Source organism: Trichosurus vulpecula, chromosome 7 (genome assembly GCF_011100635.1).
Source record: "Trichosurus vulpecula isolate mTriVul1 chromosome 7, mTriVul1.pri, whole genome shotgun sequence".
Classification (NCBI taxonomy): Eukaryota; Metazoa; Chordata; class Mammalia; order Diprotodontia; family Phalangeridae; genus Trichosurus; species Trichosurus vulpecula.
The window spans coordinates 72,715,594-72,728,816 of record NC_050579.1 but is presented as its reverse complement, the minus strand read 5'-3'; the positions used below and the strand labels follow the sequence as shown (position 1 = coordinate 72,728,816).

The 13,223-nt window shown below is 35.5% G+C and overlaps 1 protein-coding gene across 1 annotated transcript in view; it reads left to right on the top strand.

The window, feature by feature from the left end:
* Window positions 1-13,223, top strand: part of AGL (amylo-alpha-1, 6-glucosidase, 4-alpha-glucanotransferase) — a 74,182-nt gene that overhangs the window by 20,949 nt on the left and 40,010 nt on the right. The window contains exons 6-11 of the mRNA XM_036769035.1: window positions 3,584-3,765; window positions 3,940-4,051; window positions 4,260-4,386; window positions 5,095-5,197; window positions 5,294-5,391; window positions 10,571-10,710. Of these exons, the coding sequence (XP_036624930.1) occupies window positions 3,584-3,765; window positions 3,940-4,051; window positions 4,260-4,386; window positions 5,095-5,197; window positions 5,294-5,391; window positions 10,571-10,710 (762 nt within the window). The remainder of the gene's footprint in view (window positions 1-3,583; window positions 3,766-3,939; window positions 4,052-4,259; window positions 4,387-5,094; window positions 5,198-5,293; window positions 5,392-10,570; window positions 10,711-13,223) is intronic.

The window sequence follows — 13,223 nt, the reverse complement described above, 5'->3', positions numbered from 1 at the left end:
TCAGATTACTTGATCTCTTGAGAGGGTAAGGAAAAAATTTGGAACTCAAAAGTCTTACAAAAATGAATGTTGAAAACTCTTTTTGCATGTAATTGGAAAAAATAAAATACTAAATGGGGGAAAAAAGAGAAACATAAAAAATTAAATGGAAATAAACAGCCATAAGGGACTAAACAAGGACAAACTGCTTATATTCAAATATGGTCAGATGATCGTACGTCCCCGCTGAACCCCATTGTCTATTAGTAGGGGTTATAGAGGGAATCTATTCAGACAAAAGGCCCAGGAATGATTCTGCTATATCTTGATAATATTAAGAGAAGATTGAGAAAGGGAGGAAGAATATTGGGAGTTTAAAGGGTGAAGGATAGAAGGGAAGGATAGGGAAAATTCTCTTACATACAGGCGCACAAGTAGCAGTCTATACAAACAAACACAGGTACAGAGCAGCTAATAATTGAACTTTACTCTTCTGAATTGGTCAAAGGAGGGAAGAATGCACATGAACAAATGGGCACTAAAAACATTTCACTTAACAGGAAAGTAGGAGGTAAAGGGGAAAAGGAATTAGGGGGAGAAGGGTAGATTTAGATTAGTCCTAAGCAAAACAAAACCCTAAGGATATACAGAAATATTTATAGTACTTTTTGAGGTGACAAAGAATGAGAATCTCAAGGGGTGGCCTCATTTGAGGACTGGCTGAACAAGTTATAATATATAGAGTAGAATACTATTGTGTTTTAAGAAATGCTTTCAGAGAAAGCCTGGGAGACATGTATGAACTGAAGCAAAGTGAAGTGAATAGAACCAGGAGAACAATTTATATGACCACAATACTGTTAAAAACAAACAACTTTGAAAGACTTAGTAACTCTGACCTGTGTAAAACTAACCGTGATTCCAGAGTACTAATGATAAAACATGCTGTCCTCATACAAAGTTGAAAGTCTCTGCAAAATGAGATATATACATACATGTATACATGCATACATGCACATATATTCTTTTGGCTATGGCCATCTAGATATTTGTTTTGCTTGACTACATGTTTGTAACAGGGGTTTTGCTTTTCTTTCATTTTCAGTTGAGGTACAAGGAGGAGAAAAAGTGGATCTTTGAAATAATAATTTAAAATATATTTTTAAATAAAAGAATTGGCAGATGGGATTGTTAAGTCATTGCCAGTGATCTTTGAAAGATCATAGAGAAGGGAATTGTTACCACAGAAGTGGAGGGGGGTAAATTTTCTGACTTTCTGAAGAGAAAATATAGTCTGCAAACTATCAGCCAGTGAGCTGGACTTCAATTTCTGGCAAAATTCTAGAGCATATCAAGAGGGTGTTTAATGAATGGAGACACTAGGAAAGAGGGGGGGTCACAAAGCATTGACTTCATCAAGAACAAGTTATGTTACACAACTTCATTTTCCTTTTTGACAGCATAAACTAAATGGAATGAATTATTTTTGTCTCTGTATCCCCAATACTTAACACAGTTCTTTGCCCATAGGAGGTGCTTAATGCTGATTGAATGAAATAGAATTAAATTACTAGCCTGCCAGACTGAGAATGGGGAACATGTACTTTACCTAGATTTTATTAAAGCATTTTACAGAGTCTCTAATGATATTCTTGTCAAAAGAATAAAGGAGTATGGGCAAAATTGTAATACAGTTTAAGTGGATTTAGAACTGATCATAGACAGACCTAAGGAATCATTAGTTGTTTGATATTTATTGTGCAGGACATCTCCATTTTGTGCAGATCTTTGCTCGGCATTGTGTTAATAGTTTTGTCAATAACTTCAATAAAGGTATAATTGGTAGCTTTATTATAAAACTGGGAGGGGTAAGCTAACACATTGGATGGCATAGTAAGGAGGTACTAACTCATATCTGTTAGATTGGCTAATAGGACAGCAAAGGTAAATGACAAATGTTGAAGAGGATGTGGGGGGGAAATGAGACATTAATGCGCTATTGGTGGAGTTACGAACTGATTCTGTAGAGCAATTTGGAATTATGCCCAAAGGGCTATAAAACCGTACTTACCCTTTGACCTAGCAATACCACTACTAGGTCCGTATCCCAAGAGAGATTTTAAAAAAAAAAGAAAAAGGATATAGATACACACACACACACACACACACACACACACACACACACACACACACAATATTGATAGCAGCTCTTTTCTGGGGGCAAAGAATTAAGAATTGAGGGGATGTCCATCAGTTGGGGAATGGGCCAGCAAATTGTAGTTTGTGATTATGATGGAATACTATTGTACTGTAGGAAATGATGAGCAGGATGCTCTCAGAAAAACCTGAAAAGACTTATGTGAGCTGATGCAAAGTGAAATGTACTGTATACAAAGTAATAACAATATTGTAAGATGATCTGTGAATGACTTAGCTATGCTCAGCAATGCAGCAATCCAAGACAGTTCTGATGGACTTGTAGTAAAAAAGGCTATCCATCCCCAGACAAAGAACTGATGGTTTCTGAAAACAGATTGGAGCATACTTTTTTTTTACTATCTTTATTTTTCTTGAGTTTTTTTGGTCCGTGTTTTCTTTAATAGCATTACTATCAAGAAAATGTTTTGCATGAATACACATGTATAATCTGTATCAAATTGCTTGCCTTCTCAATGAGGGGCAGTGGGGAGAGAGGGAGGGAGAAAGAAAATTCTAAACTAAAAGTTTTTAAAATGAATGTTAAAAATTTTACATGTAGCTGGGGGAAAATAGAACACTAAGTAAATAAATAAAAATGTTAATTTTAAAAAAGAAAGATTAGAACCAGATTTTGAAAGAGCTACTGAAGGTTTTTTAACAGAAGAGTTCCTCGGTCAGACTTGTGCCTTAACAAGGTTATTTTAGAAGCTTATGTTGAGAATTACTTGGACAGAAGAGAGATTGGAAGTAGGAAAACCAATTAAGATTAGTTGTGGCAATATAGTATCTAATCCCTTTGTAACATTGATGTTGAGTGTCCAGGCACAGGGGTGGGGAACCTGCAGCCTCCAGGCCACATGTGGCCTTCTCGGTCCTTGGGTGTGATCTTTTGACTGAATCCAAGTTTTACAGAACATTTTTACCATGAGGATCATCTAGGCATGCTTGTGTAAAATAGTAGATGATTTCATGGGGAATGCTTGCATAGGTATCAGGTTTGGATAACCACTTTGGATTACTTATAGAAAATTCAACATATAATATTTTTAAAGGGTAATAGTAATTTGTTGTTCATTTTAGTCATATCCAGTTCTTCAAAACACCATTTGCAGTTTTCTTGGCAAGATACTGGAGTGGTTCACCATTTTCTTCTCCAGCTCTTTTTGCAGATGAGGAAATTGAGGCAAACAGGGTTAAATGACTTGCCACGGGTCACACAGCTAGTAAATGTCTGAGGTCAAATTTGAATTCAGGTCTTCCTGGCAGCTGGCTTTGAACCCTATTCACTGTGCCATCTTGCTTCTAAGCAGTAGTAGTTTATATAACCCTAAAAGGTAATGTGTAGAAACCAATAAAAGCTAATTTTGTTATAAGCTTTCCCTTTTTTGTTTCCCTTTTCTATAAGCTGCTAATAGTAAATGGATCCAGGAGCATCCGGAATGTGCATATAATCTAGTGAATTCTCCACACCTGAAACCAGCTTGGGTCCTGGACAGGGCACTTTGGCACTTAACGTGTGATGTTTCAGAAGGAAAATACAAAGAAAAAGGACTACCTGCTTTGATTGAAAATGACCAGCAAATGAATGTTAGTATGTTTAAAGATACACCTAACTGAAAACATAGTAACACAATTTATGACAGAGCAAAGTAAATTATTTGTCATAACATAGTTTGGACTTGGTGCAGCCTAGGCTACGTTTGCTTTTTTTTTTTTTAAATGCCCTGAGAAAAGTTTCTCTTTTTCTTTGTACTTTTTCAGTGTATTCGAAAAATAGTTTGGGAGGATATTTATCCAAAGACTAAACTCTGGGAATTTTTTCAAGTGGATGTTAACAAAGCAGTGCAACAATTTAGAGCCCTTCTTACACAAGGTAAAGGACAGTCTCAAACTTAAAGAAATTTCATAAATACACCTCTCTATAAGATTATCAATCAATGTAATTTCAGGAAGATTTGAAAACCTAAATTTGTATTTTTGCAACTAATAATTGTGAAATGAAGAATTTGAAAGAAATAGTTCATGTCTTATGTAGTTGTAGATTTTTATCCTTTTAATATGTTATTTTCTTGTTCTTTCAGAAAACAGGAAAACAGTAACAAAATCTGACCCAAAGCAGCTTCTTAAGATTATTCAGGACCCAGAATACAAACGACTTGGTTGTACTGTAGATATGAACATTGCTTTAGCTACTTTCATACCACATAAGTATGTAGCTCTATTTTTCCTGTGAAATAACTGTCTTAATGATATTTTTGAATTTTCAGAGACCTTTAAATTAGTTGGGTAATAAATTTTGTGGGATTTTATTGATCTCATACCTCCCAGAAGATTAGGGTCCTAGTACTGTGCTAATCTACTGCTAATTCTACTGTAGTTGCCTTTCACATCCTCATTTTACCTGTAAGTATTTGCTTTGAATTCCCTGTAACTCGGTACCTCATTGCACTTTTCTCTTTTAGACTTTATAGCCAAGCATTTAGTTAATTAAACTCTTTAGTAAAGGTTTGATAATTGCAAGGGAAATAATTAAGTTTAAAACATGCACAAGAATTCAAAGTATTCTAAAAGTTAACTGACCAATAAAGTAGTTTTTATCTAAACCTCCTAATTAAAATGTAATGCCTATCCATTAAACTAAGCCATCATTTTGGCCAGGACAAACTTATCAAGTATGTGTTCCCCTCATAAGTATGCTTTCAGTATATCATTCTTTCAGGCTGTATGCCTAAGGATCCTTGACTCCATCCCTTTTCTCAGGGAAGGCACCTCATCTGTATGCTCTCTATGAGTCATCAGGGATCTGTTATGCAAATCTAAAGGGCACACAGATTATACCTATGTATTATTCATACCAGAAGTATAGTTATTTCATAAATTCATTAAATTATTATTATATTGTTATATCTCATTTAGCAGTGGACCAGCTGCAATTGATGAGTGCTGCAACTGGTTCCGTAAAAGAATTGAGGAATTAAATGCAGAGAAACTTCGTCAAATAAACTACCATCAAGAACAGGTTTTGTTTATTTTACTGCTGTTTTGTTTCTTTCTTTGAATTTTAAATTTTATTACTTTTTTTTGCTGAAGTAACATAAACTTTAATGACTTTCAGGCAGTTAATTGTATTTTGGGAAATGTGTTTTATGAACGACTGGCTGGCCATGGTCCTAAACTAGGTCCTGTTACTAGAAAACATCCTTTGGTTACCAGGTATTCTATTTTTTTTGTCTCTTTGAATTGCACTTAAAAACTTTGAGGTCCTATTTATTTTTAAATGTACTTAAATATTTGAAGTGTGAATTTTAATAATTGAACTAGAAATAATTTAGAAAACATTTAGTACTGGCCTGTGTGTTAAGTTTGGTAACTTACATTATATCCTTCCTTAGTTGAAACAAGTTCATGAGTACTATTTATATTGCGATTTCTAAAAACTACAAAACTACTAAATAATTTTTAATACCTACTAATGCTGAAGAACCCTGAAACTATTGTTCTTAGTGCTAAAAATTACATTTCCCTATTCACTAAATTTTATTACTATGTAGTTTTGTATGTGTTTATGGGTGTGTTGGTGGGGGGAGGTGTGCGTGTATGTGCACAAAACTCGTGCTATACTCTTAACAGTTAATGTGATGGTGAAAGTGGTACAAAATATTAGGAACCTGAGATAAGTTTGTAGAGGTTATTTACAACCTTTTTTCATTATTCTGAACTTAAACACCAAAAATAAAATTTCCATACGTAAGAACGCAAAAAGAGGCTTCTTTATGAAATATGAATTCCCATTTCAGAATTTTTAAAGTAGAAAAATTCTGCTCATTACTTCCAAAACTGTCCTACTTGTTTGTACTCCCTTATTCTAAATTTTTTCTGTTTATGTGCATTTTTTAAAAGATTCAGTGGCCCCTTTTTTTGGCATCACTATCACTGCCCTTCTTCCCCTTATTAAAAACAGAGAGAAAGAAAAATAAAAGGAAAAACCCTTGTTAGAAATGAACATAGTCAAGCAAAATGAATGTCCAAAAATGTATGTCTCTTTGTGCACCTTGTATCCATCACATCTCTGTCAGGAGATGTCTGGAGACTTGGTTGATTATATTTCATTGATCAGAGCTCTTAAAAAGTCTTTCAAAATTGTTTTTCTTTACCATATTGCTATAATTGTATAAACTCTAAATAATTACAAAATACATAAAGTATCTGGGGATCAGGTTACTAAAGCAGACAAAAGACTCATACAGATGTAGTTACAAAGTTAAAGAAATAAAGACCAACTTAAATAGCTGGAGGAATATTCAGTGCCCGTGGCTAAGTTGTACCATAATGAAAATGACATTACTGTCAAAGTTAATCTACACTGCTAATGCTATACGAATCAAACTATCAAAGGGATACTTTATAGATCTCAATAAAATGATGAAATTCATTTGGAGAAATTAAAAAGTTGAGAATGAAGGAAGAATAGCCACTTCAGATCTCAAACTGTATTGTAAAGCAGCAGTTATCAAAACCATTTGGGATTGGTTGTTAAAAAACAGAAGTAGATCAGTGGAACAGATCAGACAAGGGAGAATCAGAAACAATAGAACTCAGTTACCCCAAAATGTATGTTACTCAGGAAAGAATCTGTGTGTTGGCTTCTGCCGATTGTACCAGCTAATCTTGTTGGATCCAGATTCCATCATTACTTTAGTTATCTCTCCCAGATTTTTTTCATTGACAGATTTGATAAACATGCTATCAATACTTTCATTTATGTCATGGTTTAAAAATATTGAGGAAAACAGTACTAAAATGGCTTTAGAAATAAAATATTACAAACTTGCCTCCAAGTGATCAGTCTATCAGTACTGTCCAAACATGTAGTCTATGTCTCTTCATCTTGTCCATAAACTATGAGAGACTTTGTCAAATGTCTTACTGAAATAGAAATGTACCATGTCTATATCATTCTCCTGATCTACTTGTCTTATGCTCTTATGTCATAGAAGCAATAGCTGTCCCATATGTGCTAGACCAGTTTTTTTCTTAAAAGGTAGTGAAACTATTCTTGAGACTTAATTGGTCCAGGGGTCTGAGACTCAAGCCGTTAGCTTCCTGGTTATCTAAATACAACAGACACTCTTAAGGGAGGTCTCATGTTTCTTCAGGCCTGAAACATATTTCTTTCCATTTCCTAATAATGCAGTAAGCATTGATTAAATACCTACTATGTGCTTCAAGTCACCCATATTTCTGTAACCTCACAACTTCCTTCAACTCTTCACTCTTCCTCATTCCACATATTCAGTTATTTGCCAGTTCTTGTCAGTTCTACCTCCACAGCATCTCTCAGATCTTCTCATACTGCTGCAGCCACCTTAATTCATGGTCTTAATCCCTCACCTGAATTGTTGAAATAGTCTCTTTATTGGTGTCCCTGTCTCAGGTCTCTCCCCATTCCAGTCTATCCTTGATATAGCTGCCAGTCTTATTCCTAAAGCATGAGACTCATGCTTTATTGTATTTATAATATTAATACTATATTAGGAATAATACCTAATACGTTTTATTATATTGTATAATAATATTGTGTTACCATATTATATATATTCCTAAGGCATGTCGCTCATATCCTCAGTAGACTCCAGTGGCTCTCTGTAATCTCCAAGAGCAAATGTAAACTTCATTTTTGGACTCTTCAAGTCAACCCTTCACAACTTGGTTCTGATGTGCCTTTCCACCCTTACACATTATTCTCCTTGATGTTCCTTACAGTCCAGCCCTACGAGTCATCTTGCTGTTTTTCCCATGTAACAACCAGTCACCTTTCTGTGTCTTTACCCAGACTCTCTCCCATGCCTGTAATGTGCCACCTCCTCATCCCTGCCTTTTAGAATCCCCTTGTTGTTGTTATTCACTTGTTTCAATCGTGTGCAACTCTTCGTGACCTTATTTGGAATTTTCTTGGCAAAGGTACTGGAGTAGTTTGCCATTTCCTTCTCCAGCTCTTTTTACAGACTTGCCCAGGGTCACTTAGCTAGTAAGCATCTGAGGCAGAATTTGAACTCTGGTTCTCCTGACTGTAGTCCCAATGCTGTATCCACTGTACCACCTAGCTGCCATAGAATCCCTAATTATCCTCAAAGCATAGCTCAGGTGCGACCTTCTCCATATATCCTTTCTTGATTCAGCTTCTAGAGCCTCCCCAGAAAATTATCTGATATTTATTTCATATATGTTTATTTATATGCATGTTGTCCGCCATGCCCTTCCCCAACCGTGAAATAATAAAAGTCCCTTGAGTTGCAGGGGTTGTTCACTTTTGTGTTGGTTTCCCCAGTGTCTATGCAGTGCCTGGTGTATGGTAGGTGCTTCATAAATGGAGGCAGCTATGTGGCACAATGAGTAGAGCGCTGGCCCTGGAGTCAGGAGGACCTGAGTTCAAATCTGGCCTCCGACACTTGACACACTTACTAGCTGTGTGACCTTGGGCAAGTCACTTAACCCCAATTGCCCTGCCTTCCCCCCCTCCAAAAAAAAAAGAATGAAAAAAAATGTTTATTGCTGATATTGATCAAATACAGACTTGAGGCATGCTATTTTTCACTTTCTTTCATTTTTTTTATTCAAGTCTTCTGATACAAAATGACTAATATGGAAACATTTTATATAATTGCACATATATAGCCTATATCTGATTGCTTACCTTCTCAGGGAAGGGGGAGAGGAAGAACTTAAAACTTTAAATAAAAATGTGTCTAAAAATTGGAAAAATAAATAAAATATGTGTTTGTTAGTTAATTGCTTCATGAGGACTTGGAAAATCCATTGGATTTAGCAACGAAGATATCATTGGTGACCTTGGAAAGAGTACTTTGAACTAGGTAGTATTTCGAGGGGTTGAGAAATGAATTGGAGGTGATAGTTTGGCAGGCAGTTAGTAGACAAACTTTTTGGGAAATTTTGATTGGGAAAGGGGAAAAGCTGTATTGGACAATAGCTTGAGTACTCTAACAATAGAGTCAAATGAAAGTTTCTAAGGTTGGGGCATGTTTTTCACCAGGAAAAGAGTTGATGGATAAGGAAAAATTCACAATTAGAAAATGAGATTATCTTATTACCGAAGGAGCAGACACTTAGAGGAGATAGGAGGGCATTAATGGCACAGGTCGGCAGGGTTGGAATCAGTAGGGAAAAATAGATACCTTATCAGTACTCTTGAGACTAGAGGAAAGGAGGAGAGGGTAATGATGAATCTTAAGATTATTCGAATTGTAGAATTGAACAAGAGAGGAAGTATGTGGTGGCGTCAGGTTTTTGCAGTAAAGTCCGAGTTGAGGTCCTTTGTTGAGAAGGTGGGAGGAGATAGTGTTATAGGTTACCTTGTTAGAAGGGAGATGGTTTAGGATAGAGGGAACACGCATCTATTAAACACCTACTCTATATACCAAGCACTAAGGATGCGGGATCAGTCACGAAAGAGTGAAAGGATTCGAATGAGAGCCCAATTGATACTGGATAACATAAATATATAGTGCACCAAGTCAGCATGGTTTCGTGATTTAGTACATTGGCATTCAGCAAAATAGAAACAGGAATGAAGAACCCATGTGGCAGGAGTAATCCAAAGAAATGTTTAGGGAGTAAAAGCTTGCGTTATTGCTCACTTGTACAACTGGATAACAGCTTTCTGGGCTGCTTAATGCCTTCTCTGCATAATTTTTCAGTAGTTACATGATCTTTGACCAAAAGAATTGTGGACGAAAGTAGTGAGAGAATTGAATTTAGAGTCAGGGGACATTGTTCAAACCCTAGTTGTGCCCTGAGTAGTTCTGGAAGCCTGGGAAAGCCAGTGAACCCTGGACTTGAACCTCTCTCTTATCTGTAAAATGGTGATAATACTCTCATCACCTCTTTCACAGAATTGTCATGAGGATCCAATGAGAGAATTACTAAAGAGCTTTGTCAGCTATAGAAGAGAAAGACAGAGAGGTCTGGCCTGAGATTGAGAAAGCCTTGCATTCAGATTTTGCCTCAGATACAAATTAACTTGTGACCATGGGTGAATCATGTCACTTTTTTGTGCCCCAGGCCCATCTGTAAGTCTTAGATTTCCCATCTCCATATTGTCCACTTTAGGAGTTCCTTATGCTGATGAAAGTACAAATCCCGAACAAAAAAGAAAAGTTATTCCTAATCTTTTTTATCCTGAACTCCAACTCAAAGTGCTACATGTCAAAACAATTCCTCTGTGGTTTATATTGAAATTTATTTCCTATAAATAATACAAAAACTACTTTTATTCATTCTGAGGGCTGAAAAGTTTAATTTTCATACTTATTGTTTAAAATTTTGTCCTAAGTTCTTTTTTGCATTGCCTTAATATTGAATTATATCTTCGTAGATACTTTACCTTCCCATTTGGAGAAATGACATTTGCAGAAGAAGAAACTTTTATTAATCACCCAAATAAAAGTTGTTTCTTCATGGCACATAATGGCTGGGTAATGGGAGATGATCCTCTTCGAAACTTTGCTGAACCAGGTATATCTTTGTTATAGATACATGGTTGGAACCAAGAACGATTTTATTGCAGCTCAATAGTGTATGTTTCATTTGTTTTACTTTGGGTCATAACATTGCTAAAAGAACGATTAGGATAAGTATTTTTACTCTTTGACAAGAACACCTTACAGGTATTTATATATGTGAATATAATTTTCATGATACAAGCTAGGAATTATTTTTAGAGGTTTTTTTTTCTTTAATTTTATTTATTTTACCTTCAATTTAACCACTGTTTCAGCTGAGACAATATTTTCCTTTACATTTTTGTGGTATATTGAGCATTGAAATCACCAGCGCATACCAATAGCTAGCATTTACATAAGGCTTTAAAGTTTGTAAAGCACTTTATGTGTTATCTTGTTTGATCCTCACAACAACCCTGTGAGGTAGGTATTATTATAATCCCCATTTTATAGATGTTGAGGAAACTGAATCTGATAGAGGCGACTTGACCAGTCTCACAAACCTAGTGTCTTAGACAAGATTTGAACTATGGCCTTTCTGGACTAATTCCAACACTGTATCCACTGTACCACCAAACTACCTAAGCCACATGTGCCAAGCATTTGCAAATTCAACCCAAGGATGATTTTCAGCTAGTAGTTGATACATATAAGGGCCCTAAACAAAATTTTGGAATAGATGAAGTTTGTCCTTTATACCCTCAAACCTTCTTTCTTCACCCCATTTTCACTTTTTGACCATCCTCTTGCCTGCTTCCACATAGTCCTAGTATCTTCATGCTGCCTTCTGTCTCTTCAAAGACCCCCACAGACCCTTTCCACACAGACCTACCATTTCTTTACATGTCCCCATATTTCAGAATTTCCTCCCCTCTCCTATCTTAGACAAAATTAATCTTCTCAAAGATCTCAGGTGTTAAGCATTCTCATTTCTAACTAACATAATTTGGAGTAAATTATAAACATGTAACTACTGAAAAATTATAAGGCTTAACAGGGTGGTGTTTTCATTTTTTCATTGCTTTTAAGCCACTAATCTTCAATTTGTGCAAGATAAGCCTGAGATATTTGTGAGCAAAAGGATCTGCCTTATATTCATTGTCCATTCGTTATAGCCTTTCTAGGGATAGTCTTCAAGCAGGGTGTACTCCCTTCTCTTTTAGACACCATTTTCAAAAGAGAAAGTCCCCTTCCTGTTTTATGTTTGAGACCCAGAAGGGAGACTGAGCCAACTTCCCAACTCTTCTTACTTTTCTTTGACTATCTTCAGCAATCCTTTTCTCTCTTGCTTTGTGGGTTATCTAGTTTGGAAATTAATAAAGTTATTAAATGTAAAACATTTTACTAAAGTTAAATAACTTGGATATCCCCTAAGCCCCAATTTTCTGTAGACTTAGTGTTTCCAATTAAATAATTGTAGGTTATAAAGCTGTTTTTCAAGAATAGATCTCCTATTTAACTCGGGTTTTTGACTATATTACTTTATGTTTCCTACATGATAGTCTACTGTTTATTTACCTACCAACCTCATAAAGACAGCATTAAACATCTGTTAAGAACTTCCTATATTTAGAGCATGATGATAGACTCTGGAGAACATAGAAACTTCACATAAGAATTTAACCATGTTATATTTCTGACAACTTATATATGTGTATACACATATAAAGAGAGAGATTTATATCATGTTCATGCACATTCAGCTGTTCCCAGTTTTGAAGCAGTGCCTATTACTTACCTGTATCATTTTGCTCTTTTTGTTGTTTCTCTTATCTGTTAGTTGGAATTCTGATTTTTTTCCACTAGTATGCAGTTATTAAACAATGAAATGTTTTTATCATTCAAATAAAAGGTGCTCTACATATTCAGAGGTATTTTTCATTTCACGCTTCTATCCTTTTTATTTCCCAGAGGATACTAACATAACATATCAATATATATTCAAACCCCTTCACAGTCTAGTGCAACCTATCTTTCAGCCTCATTGGATATTACTCCTCCTTTCTGCACTCTGATTCAGCCAAACTGGCCTTCTCTCTGTTACTCATATAGGATTCTCCCTTACTCATGTAGGATTCTCCCTCCTTAACCTTCACCTCGTAGAATCCCTTTCTTTCTTTAAGATGGCAGCTCTGTATGAAGCCTTTTTTGTTTGAGACCCTCCCCCCACCAAATGCTTGTATACTCCTTCCTAAAGTGGTTTTATGTAACTACTCTTTATTCTGTAAATAATTATAGATGTACTTATTGTCTCCCTCATTATAAGTTCCTTCTGAGTAGAGATGGTTTTATGCTTTGTACTTTAATCCCTAGTATTTAGCACAGTGCCTGGCACATAGTGGAAACTTAATAAATGTTTGTTGATTGATTCAGAAAACATTTATTAAATGCCATCTATGTACAAGTCTTTGGGCTAAGTGCTTGGGAAGATAATTTCAGATAAAATGATCTCTGCCTTCATAGAGGTTACAGTTTAAGTGCAGAATGGTATAATACATAATGTTACCTATTAAGTACATTAAAGAA